Source organism: Moschus berezovskii, chromosome 4, assembly GCF_049115385.1.
Source record: "Moschus berezovskii isolate FMDL1 chromosome 4, NW_MosBer_1.0, whole genome shotgun sequence".
NCBI lineage: Eukaryota > Metazoa > Chordata > Mammalia > Artiodactyla > Moschidae > Moschus > Moschus berezovskii.
Window position 1 is genome coordinate 38,642,775 of NC_142463.1, and position 23,031 is coordinate 38,665,805.

The 23,031-nt window shown below is 34.9% G+C and overlaps 1 protein-coding gene across 7 annotated transcripts in view; it reads left to right on the top strand.

Annotated features, from left to right (window-relative positions):
- Positions 1-23,031, top strand: part of ATG4C (autophagy related 4C cysteine peptidase) — a 103,203-nt gene that overhangs the window by 52,230 nt on the left and 27,942 nt on the right. For all 7 annotated transcript variants that reach the window (XR_016037190.1, XR_016037191.1, XR_016037189.1 and 4 more), the window contains exons 4-9: positions 664-897; positions 3,083-3,413; positions 6,226-6,296; positions 11,927-12,063; positions 17,559-17,637; positions 18,298-18,374. Coding sequence is in view for 2 of the 7 variants with exons in the window: in XM_055402075.2 (XP_055258050.1) it covers positions 664-897; positions 3,083-3,413; positions 6,226-6,296; positions 11,927-12,063; positions 17,559-17,637; positions 18,298-18,374 (929 nt within the window). In the remaining 5 variants the exon portion in view is untranslated. The remainder of the gene's footprint in view (positions 1-663; positions 898-3,082; positions 3,414-6,225; positions 6,297-11,926; positions 12,064-17,558; positions 17,638-18,297; positions 18,375-23,031) is intronic.

Consider the following 23,031-nt stretch of genomic DNA (forward strand, 5'->3'; position numbering starts at 1 on the left):
TATTTGCAAATCTCATTTTAGAGAGCACTAATGTTCATTGGAAGGACTGATGCTAAAGCTGAAACTCTAATACTTTGGCCACCTCATGTGAAGAGTTGACTCACTGGAAAAGAGTCTGATGCTAGGAGGGATTGGGGGCGGGAAGAGAAGGGGACGACAGAGAATGAGATGGCTGGATGGCATCACCGACTCGATGGACATGAGTTTGAGTGAACTCCGGGAGTTGGTGATGGACAGGGAGGCCTGGTGTGCTGTGGTTCATGGGGTCGCAAAGAGTCGGACACGACTGAGCGACTGAACTGAACTGAACTGAATATCTATATCTTGAGTCAAGTGAGGCAAAAAGGAAACATTTTTATATTATCTCATTAGAGTTGATTATATTTGGAATATAGAATGTTACTATTAACAACAAAATTACTGATAATTCCTTATATTAGTAAGTACCAAAGTGTACAAAACATTTCAGCATTCATTCTCATTTGATTTTCGTAACAATCTGAACAGAATGTAAGATTTATCTTCATTTAAATCTGAAAAAAGAATTAGATTGTGCCATACTCCATATGAACAGTAATGGGAATATATTACCATTACTGACATTTCTTTGTATATATTTATATGTTACTTTGTATATCATTCTTCTGTATTTTTATTTTGTAGATGAAAATGAACTCTTACCTGCAAGATCAGGGTGTACAATAGAAGATCATGTGATTGCAGGAAATGTAGAAGAATTTCGTAAAGATTTCATTTCAAGAATATGGCTTACCTACAGGGAAGAATTTCCTCAAATAGAAGGCTCAGCTTTGACAACAGACTGTGGTTGGGGCTGTACATTAAGAACTGGCCAGATGCTATTGGCTCAAGGACTCATACTACACTTTCTTGGTAGAGGTAAATCAAATTTTTGGTTTTGGGGGGTTTTATTGTTGTTGTTTAAATTTGAAGTCTAGCTTGCAAACTGAATGAAATTCCATGATGTTAATTTTCTTGACTCTCTGATGTCTTCTGAAGTTGTAACTAATTTAGCAAGTAACATAACATCTTTGTTGAATTGGGCCAATATGACTTTAACTTTCATGATTCACCTTTCCAAAATACAGGTTGAGTGTAAATATTACTCATGGCTACCACTATGAATTAAGTTCAAGTTTTAGTAGTCTTTGGACTTTTTTGTTTTTGTTATTATTTTCGTCCGTTCAGTCTCTCAGTCGTGTCCGACTCTTTTCGACCCCGTGGACTGTAGCCTATTGGACTCTCTGAACAATCTGCAGTTTGTAAATTCTGGCAGCAATGAGTGAGCAGATAATTATTGTGCAGTCAATATTTTTACAGTAAAGTATTTTTATATTATTTAAATCTTAAGAAATTTTGTATTGGTTTCTTTATTTTTCACTCTACATATCATCAGTAATGCTTTAAAATTATTTTTATTTTTATAAATATGGCTATAATCAGTTAAATTGGTCATTATTTTCTATTAATAAATAAAGTCATCATACTTTTAGACTCTCAAAAATGTCATTGATACCTAAATTACATATATCTATTTTTTCTGATGTGCCACCTTTCTTAACATTTCCACTAGTTTATTTTTATGTAATATGTACGTTTGTAGGAGGATTTTAGTTTACCATTTTAGGCTATCGTATCTGGTTACTAATAAGTATCATTATATTTTTTTAGGTGTTAGATAATTTTCAGCAATGCCCAGCAAATATTTAATAACCTTTCTGTAGGTATTATTGACGAGATCATTTAGAGAGAATATTTATTCCAGAATGGTGTAGATATTGCAAGGAAAGGAACTTTTCAGCTTTTCCTGGGATGATTTATTTGTAGTCTCCTGCAATCATGGACACAAATTGGAACACTTTTCAGAGTCCTCACTCGGCCTCTGAACCTGTGACTCATTTGGCTAACTTAAAATTGCATGAATGTTTGGGGACTGCCTTATTATTAAAAAGAGTGAGGTAGTGATATAATTGATTTTGTGTGGGGGGATCTTTGATCTCTAATGGCTTTATTAACTTCATCTACTAGAGAATTGATATTACTCCCCAAAGAATAATTAAATTATTTTGAAAGGAGTGTATGAGAAAAAAAAAACCTTGAAAAGAAATATTAAACTTCCATGGTCAAACTTTTAATGTATAACCGAAACAAAACACATTTTCGAAGTGAATCTCTCATGAATACTGTGAATGATATTCAGTATATTTATTGTGCCTTTGGATAGTCAAGACTGGATGTCTGGTGAGCAGTATTGGTAATGGAATATAAAAGTCTTTATTCCATCTTAGTACTATCAAAAAAAAAGAAAGGGAAACATATTCTTGAATCGTCCATTTGTACCTAAGTTTACTATTTTTTTCTCTTTCATTTTGGTAATTTTTTCCTGATTTTATGTAATATATTCCCATTTAAAAAACTTTAGAAACTACAGAAAAGTGTGGAGAATAATATTTCAACTCTAAAGAAGGCATCATTGATAAATTAGCATGTTTTTTCTGCTTGTACCTTTATTATTTTAAGCAGCTGTATTAATCTACATATTATAAATTCACTCATTTTAAGTGAACAATATTTCAGTGGTTTTTAGTATATTTACAAAATTTTACGATTATCCCCGTAGTCTAATTTTAGGACATTTTCACCTTCACCCAAAGAAACCACATGCTGATAGTGCTGTGCTGTGCTTAGTTGCTCAGTTGTGTCCAACTCTTTGCAACCCCATGGACTATAGCTAGCCAGGCTCCTCTGGATTTTTCCAGGCAAGGATACTGGAGTGGGTAGCCATTCCCTTCTCCAGGGGATCTTCCCAACCCAGGTATTGAAATGGGGTCTCCTGCATTGTAGGCAGATTCTTTACCAGCTGAGCTACAAGGGAAGCCCATACTAATAGTGGTCATTCCCAATATTCCTCCTTTCCCATATACAACCATTAATCTACTTTCTGACTTTATTATTTTAGTTTAGTAACTCATGTAACTTTAAATGCTGCATATTTATTTTAGTAGAATTGTTAAAAGTCTAATTATTTAAAAGATCTGAATAATTTGCTTTGTAACTACTATAGCTTGGACATGGCCTGATGCTTTGAACATTGAAAACTCAGACTCTGAATCATGGACTTCCAACACTGTAAAAAAATTTACCGCATCATTTGAAGCATCGCTTTCAGGGGAAAGAGAACTCAAAACCCCAACAATTTCTCTGAAGGAAAAAATTGAAAGATATTCTGATGATCGTGAGAGGCAAAATGAAATTTATCACCGGAAAATCATCTCTTGGTTTGGTGATTCCCCTTTGGCTCTCTTTGGTTTACATCAGCTAATAGAATACGGAAAGAAGTCTGGGAAAAAAGCTGGAGATTGGTATGGACCAGCTGTGGTTGCTCACATTTTAAGGTAAAATTTTTTTAAAGTCTTCCATCTTATGACAGAGGTCCTTGGGCTCAGAGATACTGATTTTTGTAATGCATATATATTATTAGAACTTTTAAAATCTAACTGTATGAGAATATTTATAAAGGAACTTTCATTTGCTATTAGGGAAAAGATAAGACATACTGTGACTCTGAAAGTGAAAGTGAAGTTGCTCAGTCGTGTCCGACTCTTTGTGACCCCATGGACTGTAGCCCACCAGGCTCCTCAGTCCATGGAATTTTCCAGGCAGGAGTACTGGAGTGGGTTGCCATTTCCTTCTCCAGGGGATCTTCCCAACCCAGAGATCGAACCCGGGTCTGCCGCATTGCAGGCAGACGCTTTACCGTTTGAGCCACCAGGGAAGCCCAATTGTGAGTCGGGGCACATTTAATTTATCTACTGACAAATTTTTCTTCTTTTGCTCATAAGTATGGATATCCAATACTTTGGCCACCTCATGCGACGAGTTGACTCACTGGAAAAGACTCTGATGCTGGGAGGGGTTGGGGGCAGGAGGAGAAGGGGACGACCGAGAATGAGATGGCTGGATGGCATCACCGACTCTGTGGACATGAGTTTGAGTGTACTTCGGGAGTTGGTGATGGACAGGGAGGCCTGGCGTGCTGTGATTCATGGGGTCACGGAGAGTCGGACACGACTGAGCGACTGAACTGACTGACTGACTGATGGATATCCAAGGTCTCTTTCTAACCAGATTTTCACTAGACTACCTTATAGAAATGTTCTCAAAACTAACAACTCTTTCAACCTTGGAACATGCATGACATTATAGTTTTTTTCTTTTTCTAAAACAGTGTAACCTGGGGGCTGTATTGTACTGATAGTGTAATGAAATGTCAAGAGCTAAAATTGATGTTTCCAGCATTTCTTTGCACACATCAAATTCTTGTGAATTGTAAATGTAAGGGATTATTAATATAATTATATCATAGTAAAAGTAAAGGGTATGTGATATTCAGAGTACTTAGAGAAAAGTTGAAAGTCAAATTTCACTATACCTCAGGTTTATAGTGCCATTTACTACTGAGGTTTTAAAAAAACTATCTTATTTGTTGTATGTCCCATTATTATTATTAACTGAGTCATTGATAATATCATCAAATTACGGCTTGTTATAGTAAATTTAGTCCATTTAGAATAATATACAAAATCCAAATTATTACAGTTTTTTTGCATATTAAAAGGCTTTATATTTTATAGGCCAGATGCTTGCAGTTGAAAAAATATTTGCCTAATGTTATTAAATGGATTATTAAGAATAATATCAAGTCCAGTTTAGTATGACATTTATAAAAACATAATCATAAAAGCATAGTTTCTACTCTTCAAGATATTATATTCTATACCCCCAGGGATCAGGGCACTTTTTCTGTAAAAGACCTGATAGTAAATAGTTTAGGCTTTTCAGGCTCTATGAGGGCTCTATTGCTCATTTTTCTAATTTTTAAATTTTTTTGTTTTACAGTCTTTGAAAACTAAAAACCATTTTTTAGCCTCAGGTTGTACAGAAACAGGCCTCAGCCCATGTCTGAACTGTGGGCCATAATTTTCCATCCCTCTTTTATATACCATATAAAAACATGCAGAGTAAGGCATATTAAATTAAAAAAATATAAAGATACAGTTAAATAAAAGTATCTATTTTTCTACAATTTGTGTAATTTCCTTTTACAGATATTATGATTTTTTTTTCACATCTTGTGAACCATTGACAGCATTATATTCACTTGGAAATAATTTTCAATTTGCAGTTTTAGTTATAGAATTCTAAGACTTGAAAGTAGGAAATTCATCTGTTCAGGTCCTATAGGTTTTTGAATGAAGGAAAAAAGTCATGCTTTTGTTTAAAGAAAAGATAAAAAAAACTTTCTTAAGTGTACTAGAGAACAATCATATTTTGCTAATCAGTAATGTAATGGGCTTCCCTCATAGCTCAGTTGGTAAAGAATCTGCCTGCAATGCAAGAGACCTGGGTTCAATCCCTGGATTGGAAAGATCCTCTGGAGAAGAGAAAGGCTACCCACTCCAGTATTCTGGCTTGGAGAATTGCAGGGACTATACAGTCCATGGGGTCGCAAAAGTCGGACACGACTGAGCGACTTTCACTTTCACTTAATATAAGTTAATATGAAGCAAACCTTGAAGCGTATTGTAATAGCACTTTCTAGAAAGCATTTCCGGAGAAGGCAATGGCAAGCCACTCCAGTACTCTTGCCTAGAAAATCCCATGGATGGAGGAGCCTGGTAGGCTGCAGTCCGGGGGGTCGCTAAGGGTCGGACACGACTGAGCGACTTCACTTTCACTTTTCACTTTCACACATTGGAGAAGGAAATGGCAACCCACTCCAGTGTTCTTGCCTGGAGAATCCCAGGGACGGGGGAGCCTGGTGGGCTTCCGTCTATGGGGTCACACGGAGTCGGATGCGACTGAAGTGACTTGGCAGCAGCAGCAGAAAGCATTTCATATAGCCAAGGGAGTCTGAGAGAAATTCTTTTGGGAGGACTGGGTAGGGTTCATGCGTTTATACCCAAGAATTTAAAATTTTAAACTTATGTTTTTATGTTCTTTGAGTAATTTAGAGTAATATTCTACTTTGAAAAAAATTGACGTGATTTTTAAAAAATAGCATTCAGGTAATAGTTTTGAAAGCAGGCACTAAAGGGTAAATAGGAAAGTCAAGAAAATGTTGGCTTTCTTTTTCTTTAAATGAAATCTTTAGTTATTAACTGGAAATGTTAGGATTTTAAAGGATAATGCTTGTTATTTTCTTAGAAAAGCAGTTGAAGAAGCAAGACACCCAGACTTGAAAGGAATAACTATTTATGTTGCTCAAGATTGTACAGGTGAGGAATCTATTATATAATTCTACTTTTCATCCATTTATTTGGTTAGACCTTTTTAAAAAATTAGGTATAATTGCTATAACATTAGTTTCAGATGTACAGCATAATTTGTATTTTATATACAAATTTGTATGTTGCATTGGTTTCAGATGTACAACAGTATTTGTATGTATTGTGAAATGATCACAATAAGTCTAATTGGCATCCATCACCATCCATTCTGTCCATTCCGTTCCTCTCGTCCAGATGTGTCTGACTCTGCGATCCCATGGCCTGCAGCTTTCCAGGCCTGTCTGTCCCTTACCATCTCCTGGAGTTTTCCCAAGTTCATGTTAATTGCATTGGTGATGCCGTCCAGCCATCTCATTCTCTGATGCACCATACATAGTTACAAATTTTTGTGTGTGTGATGAAAACTTTTGAATATACAATATAATGTTATTAATTATAGTCCCCATCCTGTACATTACATCCTTAAAATTTATTTATCTTATAGCTAGGAGTTGTACCTTTTAACCCCCTTCACTCTTTTTGTCCCCCAACTCTACCTCTGCCAACCATCAGTCTGTTCTCTGTATCTATGAGCTTGGTATTTTTTTCATTTTGTTTTGCTTTTTAAGATTCCACATAGAAGTGAGATGATACAGTATTTGTGTTTCTCAGTCTGACTTATTATTCTTATTATAATGCTGTCAGAATCTATCCATGTTGTCACAAATGGCAAGATTTCATTCTTTTTTATGGCTAAATAATATTATATATATAAACACATATACATACACCACGTTTTCTTTATTCATTATTGATGGATACTTAGGTGGTTTCCATACCTTGGCTATTGTAAATAATGCAGCAGAAAACAAGGGGATGCATTTATCTTTTTGAGATAGTGGTTTTGTTTTCTTCAGATAAATACCTAGAAGTAGAGTTGTTAGATCATATTGAAGTTCTGTTTTTATTTTTTTGAAGAACCACTGTAGTGTTTTCCATAGTGGCCGTGTTAATTTACATTCTCACGAGCAGTGCACAAGGGTTCCTTTTGCTCCACATCCTCAACATTTGTTGTTTCGTGTCTTTTTTGATGATAACCATTCTAACAGGTGTGAGATGGTATCTCATTGTGGTTTGATTTGCATTTCTCAGATGGTTAGTGATGTTGAGCACTTTTTCATGTGTGTGTTGGCCATGTGTATGGCTTCTTTGGAAAAATGTCTCTTCAGGTCTTCTGCTCATTTTAAAATTGGATTACTTGTTTTTTTGATGCTGAATTGTATGAGTCTTCTTATATATTTTATATACAAATATTTTTGTATATTTTGTATATTAACCCTTTATCATATATGTGATTGCAAATATTTTCTTCTCTTCAGTAAGTTACCTTTTGATTTTGTTGACGTTTTCCATTACTGTAACAGAAGCTTTTTATTTTGATATATTGCCATTGTTTACTTTTGCTTTTGTTGCCTTATGATGCCCAATTAAAAAAATTATCACCAAAACCAATGTCAAGGAGCTTTCTGCCTGTTTTCTTCTAGGAGTTTATGGTTTCAGGTCTTATGTTCAAATCTTTGATGATCCATTTTGATTTAATTTTTGTGTATGGTATAAGATGGTGGTCTAGTTTTATTCTTTTGCATGTGGCTGTACAGTTGTCTCAACACCGTTTATAATTAGATTTTTCAAAAGTATTTAGCTTATCCCAGTTAGACTGTAAATGATTATGAAGGTGGGGACCGTGTTTTCACATTTTTGTTCCAACATGGCACCCTGTGTAGGTACTTACTAAATATTTCTTGATTGAATATATAATGTGAATTATAAGTTGCAATATTAAAATAAATTCTTGAAAATTTCAGTATTTAGAATGACTACTTAAAAAAAGATAGGTGGGAAAATTTAAGATAAGTATATACTTGGTCTGCATGTCTGCCAAGTACCTCCTCATTGGTAGATTTCTTTCAAGGGAGGAAAATTTTCAGTTTGATTTGTCTCTTCCTAGTCCTTCAGTAAATCATCTGATCATGATTCAGGTATTGTCCAGAATGTAGCTTTGTTTTATTGTTTTGGGTCTTCTGTTTAATGACCAGTATTTATAGTAATTTTGAAACTCTGTTGGGGATAAAATAGAGACCTTAATTTCCTGATAAAGTGCCTTCAAAATAAGCCACCTTTTATTGTTTGTTTTCTACAGAAATGCTTTTAACAGGACAAAGTATGTTAATGTTGGGGAAAGTTAAGTTATACTTTAATTATGTTTAATATAAGGGTGTTTATAAGAGGTTTGAGAGTACCTTGGTAACTGACTAGTGCTGATAGTGTGAAAATAATAGCAAATACACATACATTTTGTTTGGGTTTTTGTTAAGGTTAATTGGATTTTTGAGAAAGACTGATAAGCCATGATTATAACCATATGAACATGAAAGTTTTAAATTTTCAGATGAGTGTATGAGTTTTGCAGATACTATATTTGTTTTTCAGGTAGGAAATATTACAAATAAAATGTACTGTTTTAAGAGTTTCTAATTAAGCCAAAGGATGTACTTAAACAATTAGTCATTAAATAATTCATGAATTTGCCTTTTGGATTTTTATTTATATCAATCAGCTTTGGTCTTTAGTGTCACATACTGTTAATTAAAGAACACAAAGCTACTCAGTATCTAGGTGGTTTGTGTAATCTGAAGTAGATATTTAAAATTTTGAACACTGATATTTAAAATTATAAAGGGAGAGTTTATATTACTGTAGTGCATTTTGATAGATTGTGAGGTTAGAAATTAGGTGAAGCCAGAGTCAATTAATAATTAATTCCCCGCCATTACCCCATGTTCGTTAGTGTTTTTTTTTAAATTAGTGTTTTTAAAAGCTCCACTTTCTATTTATTTTCTCTTCCTCTCATTCTGTATTCTTTTCCTTTGTAATTACATAGTTTTCCATGGCTTTAAGTAGTTAGGGTTATGCTTTATACACTAGGACTTTAAAACTGCATTTCTAGTGCTACTTGTGTTAATATGAGGTAACTTGTGTTTTCTACCATCCTTAACTATTTCCATTTAGATGTTCTACAAGCACTTCAAATTCAGCACATTTAAAATTAAACCTATCATTTCTCTCTGTGCACGGCTCCTTTCTTACTTTTTATTTTCTCTTCACTGATAGTATCATGTCCACATGCATGCTTAGTTATTCTTGACTCTTTTCTTGTTGCTTATATCTAGTTAGTCAACCAAGGCTTAAAAAATTATACTTAAAAAAAAAAAAAAGGTTCTGAAATCTGTCCTCTCCTTCACTCTCATTGACACAGATCAGACCCTTATCTCTAACTAGGACTTGAACATGATTTCCCTATCTTTCTTTTCTATTTCTCATTCATTTAGTCAAAAGAAATTGATCATGTCCCTTAATTTGAAAACCTGTGACTGTCTATTAACTTCAGTCTCAAGTTATTGTAGCATTTAAAATAAAGCAGATGAAGTCCTTTACCATTTGTCTTGACGTATATTTCCAGCATCACCTGTCAACTGTCTTGCATGCTGGTACACCAAAGTACCATCAACCTGCACACCATTCCTTGGATGTACTATCATTACCTTTCTTCCATGTCTTTGCTGATATTATTGCCTCTGCTTGGAATGCCCCTTTTTATTAAAATGCTTTTTATTAACTCTTACTCATTCTTTAAGTATAGGCTCTGAAGCCTTTTCCAGCTTCCATCAGGTAGAACTAGTTTATTATCCTGTGTTCTGTAACATTGTGGAAACACTTATATTAAATATTGCACTTGTAATTCACTTTTAATAACACCTTGTGCTTATCTGTAAGTCCTTGTAGATCAGTTTTAGGGGTAAAGTACCAGAACTATTTGGTTGGGAATCACTACTGTAATGGGCATCTGTTATGGAATTGGACTGTTTTATAGCCCTTCCATGTGTTGAAAGTGGAGGAAAAATACCAAAACATTGAGGCAGACACTGTGAATTAAGGATCTTATTTGTATTTATATTTCCCTGGCATAGAAAACTTCAATAAATAATTGGCCCTCAATAAATGTGTGTTGAATGAAATAGAAGAGTAAGAAGAAATTGAGGAGTAAGAAGCTCTCGATAAGGAAGAAATTGTTGTATATGCCAAGGGAATATTATTACTTTGTCTTTTTGCAGCAATGTTTGTTTCTGAAGGAAGTAGTCCTTTGGAAAAACCCATTTGATTGGAGTATGTATTAGTTCAGAAAAGTCAAAGATAGAAATGGTCGTGTGTGTGCTGTCTCAGAAAAGTGAGAGAATTTAAAGATTTATAATTAGAAGTTTTACTGAGTATCTTGGCAAAAGTAAGATGAATTGAAACATGGAAAGAACTGTTTTCCCATTTTTATAGCTTTGGTGTAGACTGACCATGGGAGGTACACAGTTCCTGTGTACATATTTGGATTTACTCAATCTCGTGACTTTACAGTACCATCTGTCTCCTGTCAGTTCCCAAATTTTTAGCTCCATCTCAGACCTGTCCCCAGATAGGGGCTTTTTATGTCTTTAACTGCCTACTCACTGTCCCTCCTTGCACATCTAGTAGATATCTCAAGCTTAGCATGTCTAAAACGGAATTCCCATTTCCCCTTCCTGTATTTTCCCTTCCTACAGTCTTCTATGTCTTTGTAAATGGCAGCTCGCCTACTCTGTTTGCTTATATCAAAACCATGCCAATCATCTACAACTCCTTTTTCCTCTCCTATATTATGTTTAATGTATCACTTTCACCACCTCCTCATGATCATCTTGTGGCCGTTCTGCATCTTGACAATCATTGCCTTTGTTCAGGCCACTATCATCTGTTGTTGGATTCGTGTGGTGCCTTCCTAACTTCTCTGTGTTTCAGCCCTTGCCCTCTGCAGTCCTGTGTTAATAAACACAAGAACCACACTGATAAAATATAAGTCCAGATCAGGACATTTGTTTCCTAAAAAACTCTTCAGTGTCTTCCCGTCTTACTCAAAGTAAAAACTGAAGTCTTTATGATGGCTTTTTAAATTTCCTACCATCTGTCTTTGTTCTCTCTCCATTTGTAACCTTGTCTCTTAACCTCATTATCTGCTAATGTACCCTTACTCACAGTCCCTCCAGAGGCACTGGCCTCTTGGTCCTGGAACAAGCATCCATGCTTCTGCCCTGAGACATTTGCACTTGCTCATCTTTCTATCTGGAGTCTCTTCCCCCAGGTATCGGCACTTCTTGGTTTATTACTTTCTTTAAGTCTTGAGTTCCCTACCAGTTTATTTTAAATTGTGCTCCATTTCAACATTTCCTATCCATCTTTCTTCCCCTCTGTTTTCCTTCAGAGCAGCTGTCACCATCTGTCTTATCTTATATTTTACTGTGTGTTAGAGGATATGCTCTATGAGGGCAGGGGTTTTTCTCCATTTTGCTCACTGCTGAAGATAAGTGCCGTAATAGTTATTTGATAAATATCTATTGAATACATAAAGGATGTAGGTAATTTTTAACTCATTGAGACCTTGTTAATGATGTTAGAAATTGCATGACTAGCCATTGTTGGGAGAAAATTTAGGGTACAAGTGTTTCTGAAAATTATTTTTGTAAAATTTAGTATGTGTTAATTGTATTTTTTCTCAGTTTACAGTTCTGATGTAATTGATAAACAGTGCACTTCCATGGCCTCTGATAATACAAATGACAAAGCTGTTATTGTTCTAGTTCCTGTTAGACTTGGTGGAGAAAGAACCAATGCCGACTATTTAGATTTTGTAAAGGTATGAAATAAGAACTAAAAATTTTTGAAGGCAATGCTAGCTAACATGAGAAATACAGACGGTTTGCAGTGTTTTTTTTCTATGAAATGGAATGATTTTATAGTTGTAGATTGTTGATTTTATAGTTGTAGGTTGTAAGATTTGACATTATAGATTTTAAATTTCAGTATTACAAGATCAGATGTGATTGAAGAGTAGTAAGGTGTTCTATGACAAAATAAAAAGCCTTTTAATCTTTGCAGCTAATCAAGGGGATACAGTGCAGCAATAATCATAATCTGAAATATGTCTATACTTCCCATTATTCTTATGTGTGATTTTTAAATGTATGTACCTTTATTTATTCATAAACCCACATTAAACTATATCTAGGTAACTATTGAAACAAGATGAGTTTTAAAAATTACTTCTGCATTATCTTCTGCTTTGTTTCATGTGCTATCATAAGGTCCATAAGTAGGAAGAATACTTATTTATATAGACAGAGATGATGAAGATAATGTTGGGGAGGTTCCAATTTTGTTTTCCTTATATTAACCAGTTACAAATCTGTTCTATTTCAGAACACGTGACTTTTTTTTTCCAAAAGAACCTGTCTAATTAGGTTATCTTGTCACAAAACTTTAACTTTTGAAATAGTCTGGTTTAAAGTTTAGTATTTATATTATTTGCATAGTTTTAATAAAATCAAGGCCAGAGATGGAATTCCTCTTTGAATGGACTGTCATGGCATATACTAATCTTGAAATAAAGTTTAGATTTGTACCTCACGTGAAACACAATAATAGTCCCTTATTGTGATCCCAATGTGTATAGGTGGAACATGTATCCTCAGTCTAGATTGCACTGATTCTAAAAATCTAGAGCAGTTCATTTCAATATGTGGTATATGCAAGTCTTCTAGCTGATATCTTGGCTTTTCCTAATAGTTAATAAAAATTTGCAGGCTACTTGTTACTAATAATACCAGTGTGTGCATGCTGAGTTGCTTCAGTCGTGTCTGACTCTTTGCAACCCTGTGGACTGTAGTCCACCAGGCTCCTCTATCTATGGGATTCTCCAGGCAAGAATACTGGAGTGGGTTACCATGCCCTTCTCCAGGGGATCTTCCTCACCCAGCAGTGGTCTTCTGCATTGGCAGGTGGGTTCTTTACCATTGGCACCACTGTAACAAATAACTTTATGAATCCACTAGATAAAAGTGGGGCTTTGATTTCTAACATGTGAACTCTTTAGTAGAATTATTGGTGAAATGTGAGAAGTTATGAACCATTTCATGGGGGCTTTGAGATTCTTGGCATGCTGTTATGTCTCTGTTGTAACCAAATCTAAAATAGATTGCCTGCCTTCTCTACTAACATGAGAAGATCAGAAACTGACGCAATTTTGGAATCAACTTGCCAAAACCCCATTTCTGGTGAAATGGGCTGCGGATAGCTTCATCTGGCTGAGGGCTTCGCTGTTTGGCGGCATCAGATGGCAGGATTGTGTAATCCTCTTGAGTGATTCATTGGAGTCTGCATCGTAGTGAAACAAACCACGGTTAGCTGTTAAAGTGATCCTTAGTACCTAGCATATAGGAGTTGCTCGGCAGATATTTGTATAACACTTGTAATACAGATTTATTTCATTTTGCCCTCACAGTAGCTGGGAACTCAATTGTCTTTATAAAAAAACAGAAACGACAAAAGTTAAGTGATAAGTTCAACTTCAGATAACAAAACTATTGACAGAGACCTGACCTTTCATTGTTTTTCATATGTTCCCATAGAATCTGGACTTCTAAAATGTAACATTTCTTTGAGCTTCTACTAATTTAATTTATGCTGCAGTCCACTTTTAGAATAGTATTAATAACTATTAATATGTTTAAAATTTTTGATTATCAGGTAAAAATGTCTAAAATGGCGGAGTGAAGTGGGTGTTATGTTAGGTGTGGTGCTTGGTCACAAGATGGTTGGGCAAAAGCCATAATGAGATCATGTAAGTGAAGTGAAGTGAAGTCACTCAGTCGTGTTCGACTCTTTGCGACCCCGTGGACTGTAGTCTACCAGGCCTCTCAGTCCATGGGATTCTCCAGGCAAGAGTACTGGAGTGGTTTGCCATTTCCTTCCCCAGGGATCTTCCCAACCCAGGGATCGAACCCTGGTCTTCTGCATTGGAGGCAGACGCTTTAACCTCTGAGCCACCAGGGAAGCCAAAAGCCATAATGAGATCATGTAAAGAGCTATTCATTTAGGAGTGAAAAAAATAGTGTGTCTAATAGACCTAAAAGAAAAGTAATCGTCCTCTTCTTCCTCTTTAATTTCTGCTCACTTCTCTTCTGTGTTTCCTCCTCCTCCACTTCTACCTCCCCCACCACCCCCTCTCTTTATGCTTCTTCCTCCTCCTTGGTCAGCATTGTATTTTTTCCTGCCAAACCACTGTACTTTATACTCTCTAAAATTCATCATTCAGTTCTATTATCTAAATTTATTAACCAAGGTAATTCTATGGTATTTCAGAGATGGTACCATCTCCTGCTACATTCTGTGAGGAGAAAAATTTGGTGTGGTGCTTTATCAGTCCCTACCACAAGAAGTTTACTTATTTATTTATTTTTAAAAGGACCTGGAATGAGGAAAATCCAATATGTTCTCTTTCTTCAGCAAGACAAATTAGGACTTTCCTTTTTTGACTGATTACTTCAGTCTTATTTATTGCTTCATGGATTCAGCTCAATCAATTCTCACCACTAGATAACTGTGAAAAAGCTTTTTTAGGAACTGAAAAGTTTCCAAAGATACAGCTTCTTATATGTAATGACATTTTAGCTCCTAATCTACTTCTAACTGTTTATTGCTAAATCTGCTCTATTTTGTTGAAAAGGAAATATAGATGTCAAGAACCAAAGTCTTTCTTCCATTACCCAAAATCATTCTTTTTTCTGACAGTCTGTGATGGTTCTTGCTATGAGTTTTTTCTTTTTTCTCTTGACTTTGAGGGACTTAGAACTTTTACTTTCTCATGGGTCCCTGTATCAGAAACATTGTATTTCAGCTGATCAGATTGCCTCAGGTTGAAGGCACTCTCTAATTGATTTGAAGATCTTTATTTTGGGGGAACACAGTAGAATAGGATTGTAAATAGAATGATAATACATAGAATAATAACTATTATTATCAAGATTTTTGGTATAATTGCATCTTAATTAATTTTTGTTGTTGTTGTTATTTAGTCGCTCAATTGTGTCCGGTCCGTCTCTTTTGTGACCCCATGGACTGTAGCCCACTAAGTTCCTCTGTCCTTGGGATTTTCCAGGCAAGAATACTGGCGTGGGTTGTCTTTTCCTTCTCCAGGGGATCTTCCTGACCCAAGGATTGAACCTGCGTCTCCTGCATTGGCAGGCAGATTGCTTACCACTGAGCCACCTGGGAAGCCCCAGTTGATTTTTCTCTGTTTAATTGTTTCAGTTGCAGTTCTCCTTACCCCACAAAAAAACACCTCTATGATATTTTCACAAAGTATACAGAGTTTGCAGCCATTAAACATTGTAATATAGATGTATAGTTATTGATAGGAAAATGTTTAAGAGATCATGAATGACGAAAGTTACAGTGGCGTATGTTATATAATGACATATATATATATAAAATTGTATTTATAACTCTATATGTGAATATATGTAATATAGATGGATGTGAAGGAGGTATTCCCCTAAAAGTGGTTAATGATGAACTCTGACTGTTGGTGTTTTGAGAAATTTTTACTTTTTGATTTATTTTCTGTGTGTGTTTTTCAGTAAACCACCACATTACTATTTTTAAGAAAATCATTTTAAGTTTAAACAAAACTGTTCTATTTACTTGTTAAAAGAAAAAAAGCATTTATTCACACAGTCTATTTCTGTGTCTTCTAGATTTTGAAACATCCTCTCATTTAAGAGAAGGGAAGTTTATTATTTAATCCTTTGGGAGGTTTATAGCATAAACTTTATCATTATTAGTGTTTCCTACCATAATATATGCTAAAATTAATATAGAAGCTATTGAGAGTTTCTGAGAAGGCAGTGGCATGCCACTCCAGTACTCTTGCCTAGAAAATCCCATGGGCGGAGGAGCCTGGTGGGCTGCAGTCCATGGGGTCGTGAAGAGTCAGAAACGACTGAGCGACTTCACTTTCACTTTTCACTTTCATGCATTGGAGAAGGAAATGGCAACCCACTCCAGTGTTCTTGCCTGGAGAATCCCAGGGATGGGGGAGCCTGGTAGGCTGCCGTCTATGGGGTAGCACAGAGTTGGACACGACTGAAGTGACTTAGCAGTAGCAGCATTGAGAGTTTCTACATTAATAGAATATGGATATTAATTGATTCCACTGGACATATTTTTAAATGACTCTACTCCATGGATGTGATTTTTTTTTTAAAGTATAGAATTATTTAAGCCAGAATTATTCTCTGTTGGTCCAGTGTTAAGAATCTGCTTTGCAATGCAGGTGACGCAGGTTTGATCCCTGATCAGGGAACTAAGGGGGCTTCCCTGGTGGCTCAGCGATAAAGAATCCTCCTGCAATGCAGGAGATGGGGTTTGATCCCTGGGTTGGGAAGATCCCCTGGAGAAGGAAACTCACTCCAAGATTCTTGCCTGGGAAATATCATGGACAGAGGAGCCTGGTGGTCCATGGGGTCGCAAAGAGTCCTACATGACTTAGTGACTAAACGACAACAGGGGAACTAAGATCCTACATGCCTCGGGGCAACTAAGCCCGCACAGCACAATTGAGCTGGTGGGATGCAACAAAAGGTCCCCACTGCCACTAAGACTTCACACAGCCACAATAATAAATGAATTAATTAATTTTAAAAAAGAATTGTTTGACCCACCTTAAGTAGATGCTTGCTGCTGCTGCTGCTAAGTCACTTCAGTCGTGTCCGGCTTAGGGAACTACTAAATGATTTATTGAGGTATCATTGATATTTTATGATTAGCAAAGTAAACTGACTTTAAATACAATAATAATTATTCTTTTCTTTGGATTAGATTGTTTTCTTTAGTCTGTTTTTATTCCAAATGACGTAGCACAAAATTTTTGTCAAGTGAACTCCATTGATTAAAAATGATTTTTAGTTTGTTGTTTTAAGACAAGTTTCAGTGGAAACAAGAACAGTGTCTAATAATTATTTCTAGCATTTCAAAAAGTGTGATGAAAATATTACATTGATCACAGCAAAGTTGCACCAACTAACTGAAAGGCCATATGTTTTGACTTTGGCAGAAATGTTTATTACCTTTCCATAGTTATGTTGTTTATAACTGGCACATAGTAATTGTTTAATGTTGTTAAATGGAAGATAGTTTGGTAGACAAAAGGGTTTCTGAACATGGGGGAAAATGTAATAAAAATAAAACTGATGGTGAAAAATTTGCGGACTACTACTAGGAATACAAATTTAGTTGTTTTGAATAATTATCATTTGTCTCTTGATCCTAAATCTAATTAATTTATTTTGGCAGGGAATTTTAAGCCTTGAATATTGTGTGGGTATTATCGGTGGCAAACCTAAACAGTCATATTACTTTGCTGGATTTCAAGGTTAGTGGTTTAGTAAACTATATTTCTTCTTTGTTTTCTTTTAAAAGTCAGAAAGTTAGCATAGGGTCATCCAGAAATAGGATGAGTAATGGAGCAAAATGAGTACCTTATAAATTCATCAGTCCTGCCATAGCCATTCATTTGTCATTTGGTCCATAGTATAATTGGATTCTGTAAAATGTATATTTAACTTCTGTTATTGCACAAACAAGGCATAATTTATTGATTTTTACTAAACTTTAGAAGACATTGCTGCCACATTCTGGCAGTTGCTATTTACATATTTACCTTATACCAGTTTTAGTGGTGCTAGTTGATGATAAAATGACAAGCAATATGTTCTTCCTGTCAGGATAAAGTAGTGCAATACATTTTTCATATGCAAACTGTAGAATATAATTGTGTGTTTGTGAAAGTAATTTTATCACCAAAAATTAAATGACAGTCTCATCACTTTATAAAAATTCTGCTTATACAAGCATATTTGATTATGCAAAAGTTAATCTGTCCTGTGCAAACCTATGTTTCAGTCAATGAATATCAGTCTGGCAAGCTGTTACTCCCAGATTTTTTTCAGCTATTCTACATAGAAATTGGATTGTAAGCAGTGTAATAATAAGGTGTTTTTTGAATTACTTGTCTTCTGTTTTGTCCTTGTAGATGACAGTTTGATTTACATGGATCCTCATTACTGCCAATCTTTTGTAGATGTCAGCATAAAGGATTTCCCTCTTGAGGTACTGTGGATAAAGAGCTGGTACTGTTTTCTTACCATATGAAGCAAACTCTTAATTAGTCAGAGATATGCTAAGCAGCTATTCTTTTATGGTATTCCAAGTTAATAATAAATATTTTACTAATCTACAAAGCCATAATACATACAGTGGTCAAAGGTTAGATAATTTGTTGCTGAATTTTAATTTATAATACACTGTCTTCTTCATTTATCTTTGTCTCTAACTTGTTAGATATCCTAGCCCTACCAAAATAAATGATCAAGCTTCCAAGTAATTTTGTACATATACAGTTGAACAGTACTGAAGAATTTAAAATGTTAGACATGTTTAAAGAAAGGGGGAAAAAAAGAAAAAGAAGACAATGGAATTGGGTTAGAATGACAAAATGATTGAAGGGGAGTGTGACATTATTTTGTTTTAAGTATATAATTAAGACAAGTTTCAGTGAAAACAAGAACAATGTCTAATAATTATTTCTAGCATTTTAGTAATTAAGTCTTAGCCTCTAGTTAAGTTTCTATGAATTTTAGTTGGGTTTCCAATATTTATTTTAGCTTTGATTTCTTAAAGTCTTCTTTTCCTTCCTGTTGATCATTTTCTGAGCCAGCATTTACAAAATTTTTAAATTGGATTTACAGTGTTTTGTTAGTTTCAGCTGTACAGCAAAGTGAGTCAGTTATACTTGTATAGGATTATATTTCAGAAAATTTTGAGAGTGCATAAGTGAGAAATGTAACTGTTACATGGTTTTGGTTCTTATTTTCCCAGTTGATGCTTTTAGAGACTTTTAAAGTCATCTTAATCACTTGAGTGGCATATGGATCACTAATTCTCCAGGGCTTGACAAGTTGGAAATGTGTTTTAGTACTTTGTTTTAGTAATAGCTTGCTAGCTAATATTAATACCTAATAAGTATATAAGGGGTAGATTATGAAGATGGATAAAGCACAAGATTAAAATCTGGTACTAAGTGATACATTATAAAACAGCCTATCATTTTTTGTAGACTATTACCTCAACTAAAGTACAGGCCAGAGAACAGCTTTGCTTTATGCTTTCTTCCTTCACTATATTTTGCATATAAACTTTAACAAGTATTTTCAGTTGACTGATTAATACTGTGGGAGGCACTCTAGAATTGTGCTGTGTGAACCACACTGTAAATCTGTTTCTGCAGCATTGTGATTTTGTCACTGATTCCTGTGTCTTCAGTTACATTTCCCATGTGGCTGTGTCAACTTGACTCCTTAAAAAAATAAATACTTGAGATTTAGATGGAAACTGTTCATAGTGTTCTAAGCATTATCTAAAATAGGCAAATTAAAAAATTATTAGTGTCGGCTGTTTTGACCAGTAGAAAGAGATTATTCATCTGATATTTTGAGAGACTCTACAAAGATGCCAGGTCAGTGAATATCCATGTTATTCACACTGTTATTAACAAATGTCTACACAATAAATATTAGGAAGGTTGTAGCTTATTGGGAGACTGTTGCAACACTTCACAGGTGAGTCAATAGAAGCTTGAAGTGGGTGGTAGTGGGAATGGAAAATAATTTGATTTTAAGAGACTTTGTAAAGAAAAATTTGGTGAAATTAGATAACTTCTTAAAAGCACAGAAGCACTTATTTTTTATATATTGAGATGCCAGAAAGTGGATTTAAGATGAGATTTAGCAGTGAGGCCATGTTAAACTGTGGGTTCTCATTGTTAGTAGTTAGGAAAGGGCAGAGTTTCAGTTGTATGGATGAGAGGACTAGTGGATATACATTATCTTATACATATTTATAATGTGTGTGTATGCAGGCATGTATCTGTATGTGTGTGTGTATATTTAAGATTTCTTAAACCAGAAACTATTGCTTCATGCTATTTCTGATATACTTTCAGAGTGACTGATTCTCTCTCTTTACAAATACTGAAAATATTTTGTTATTAAGGTATTGGTGTACCGTTCGTTGTTTAGTTGCCAAGTCGTGTCTGACTCTTTTGTGACCCCATGGACTGGAGCCCACTAGGCTCCTCTGTCTATGCCCCAGGCAAGAATACTGGAGTGGCTTGCCATTTCCTTCTTCAAATATTGTTGTATTACCTTAATATTAACATTCTACTAATAAGGTTAAAAAGACCTTATTACAGATATGTTAGTCTCTTCTGATTGCTAGGCCCCAATTCCAAGTTTCAGGTTTTAGGTGTATACAGTGGTGATTGTTTTAATATATCCTTGTAAATTCAAAGCGTAGTGGCACTAAAGCTATTAGAATGATGTGATGTGATTATGTAGATAGATGAGTGAATTTCTCAGTGAAAGATGTACCCTTTATGAATTACACATGTGAACTGCAGTGAGTAGGAGGTGCTTTTTAGTAAGGATGTATTCTCTAATTAATTATCTCAGGAAGTTTTATCTAAATCACCAAAATAACAGAGCTACACCTAAAATTATTTGTTTCAGTATTATTTGTATGTTTAGGTAATAGAATCCACTCTTTCATATAATAAGTCTGGAAGAGTGCCTACCATTTGGTAGATGCCTAATAACTATTTTTTGAGGCAATTAACAAATATTGTATTAGAAAAATGAAATAAATGGGAACTGACTCACTCTGGCCAGTTTTTTCAGAAACGTAAGTGTAGAAGTGTATCTAGTGATACTTGCTAAAATGTGTTTCAGTAGAAGCTGCTACTTTTACCAAATCATCAGAATTTTAAAAACTAAAAAAGAAATTTAAGTGCATGCTGCTGCTGCTGCTAAGTCGCTTCAGTCATGTCCGACTCTGTGCGACCCCATATACAGCAGCCCACTAGGCTCCCCCATCCTGGGATTTTCCAGGCAAGAACACTGGAGTGGGTTGCCATTTCCTTCTCCAATGCATGAAAGTGAAAAGTGAAAGTGAAGTCGCTCAGTCGTGTCCGACCCTTAGCGATCCCATGGACTGCAGCCTACCAGGCTCCTCCGTCCATGGGACTTTCCAGGCAAGAGTACTGGAGTGGGGTGCCATTGCCTCTCTTCTAAGTGCATAGCACAGAGAATTATCACAGAGTGAACATAGCTGTGTAATGCCACTTGGGAAAAATACCTTAAAGTCTAAGTTGTTCTACAATAAACAATTGATTCTGAATTATAAATTAATCTTGGTTTGATTTCAGAATATTCTTGGGTGAACAAACAATATGATTTAAATGGTATAAAATGCCTCTCTGTAATATGAGTCCTAGTACTCATGTAGGAACACCAGATAGCAATTTGCAGTTTTCAATCATCAGAGATTTATATGTGTTTTTGTGAATAATTTAAAAAGTTTTCTATAGATATGAAAATAATTATGCTTAACTAGTGTTTGTCATTATTATCTATGGTGATGGAGACAATACAGTGAAATAGCACTAAGCCTATATTGGTTTAGTCTTAATGGTTCTTAATGAAAACTTTAATCAATGCTTTAATATAATTTAGGGCATCCATATAGACAAGTTAAGAAAATACTTTGTTGAACCATACAAACTTTTGACTCTTTCTTATCCCCAAGTAGTAAAAACTAAACAAGCATTTCTTATTATTGGCTTTGGAAAGAGGGGCAAATGACTATTGTTAGATATCTTGTATGTCAAATAATTTTTGTTTTGTAAATATGACCTAGGACTGTCTGAGCCTTAAATAGTAATACTCCTGTATATTGTTAACTACCAAATTTACCTAGCTCTTCTATACCTGTCCAGATCTGTTTTTAAATATCTCTTTATAAACAAAATCGGTAAAACAATGTTGGAAAAGTCCAGCTAAGACAGTACTCATATTGATTAGTTGATTAGAAAGATGGACATTACAGTTTAGCTGGGTTTGAGTCTTACTGTACAGTAAGTGTTAGCTAAGCGTTTCATAGTAGTCATAGTTTTAAAAACACATTTGTTTGGTTATTTACCAGCATGATGTTGGATTTGAATCTAATACATGACTAAACTATTGGTAAGGGGAAGAAAAACGGTTTGAATGTATTCGTTTTGCATATCCTCTGGTGATAATATGGAATATTAATTGGATCACAGGATATATGTAGGGGAAGAGAAAAGAGTGATTTTGATTGATCTACCATGAACATAAATACGAAAGTCTATATTTTTCTGCCTTTTTATAGATAATTCCAAGTTTAAATCCCTTAGTTTTAGGCATTAAATGTAGGGAAATTTTAAGTTTATGGATTTATATCCAGCCTAGATTGTTTCTTGAGCTTATTCTTTAATTAAAAAATATAAAATATAAAATGAAGAATTTCTCATACCTGTCTCCCATCTGCCAAGCTTTCTCCCTTTTCTCTAAACTTGTTAATTTTTGTATATCCTATGCAAATATGAATATATATCTTATGGCCCTCCTTTTTAACATAAACATCCTTTTTCTTATACATACAAAAAAAAGATTTGGTAGCATCGGTGATTTTTAAGGACAAGTATCTGAGCATTTATGTAATTAAAAAGTGTTTTAAACCAAGTACTAGAGTGTCGTGGTAAAGAAAAAAGATTGGAATGGTTAGCTTTATATTTTACCCTTTTCCTACTTTTGCATTCTCTAAAGATAACTTGATTCTGCTAATAGCCACAGCCTGCTGGCAAGAGTAGAGAGTGTAGAGCAGCATTTTTGGCGCATTTGTATCTTTA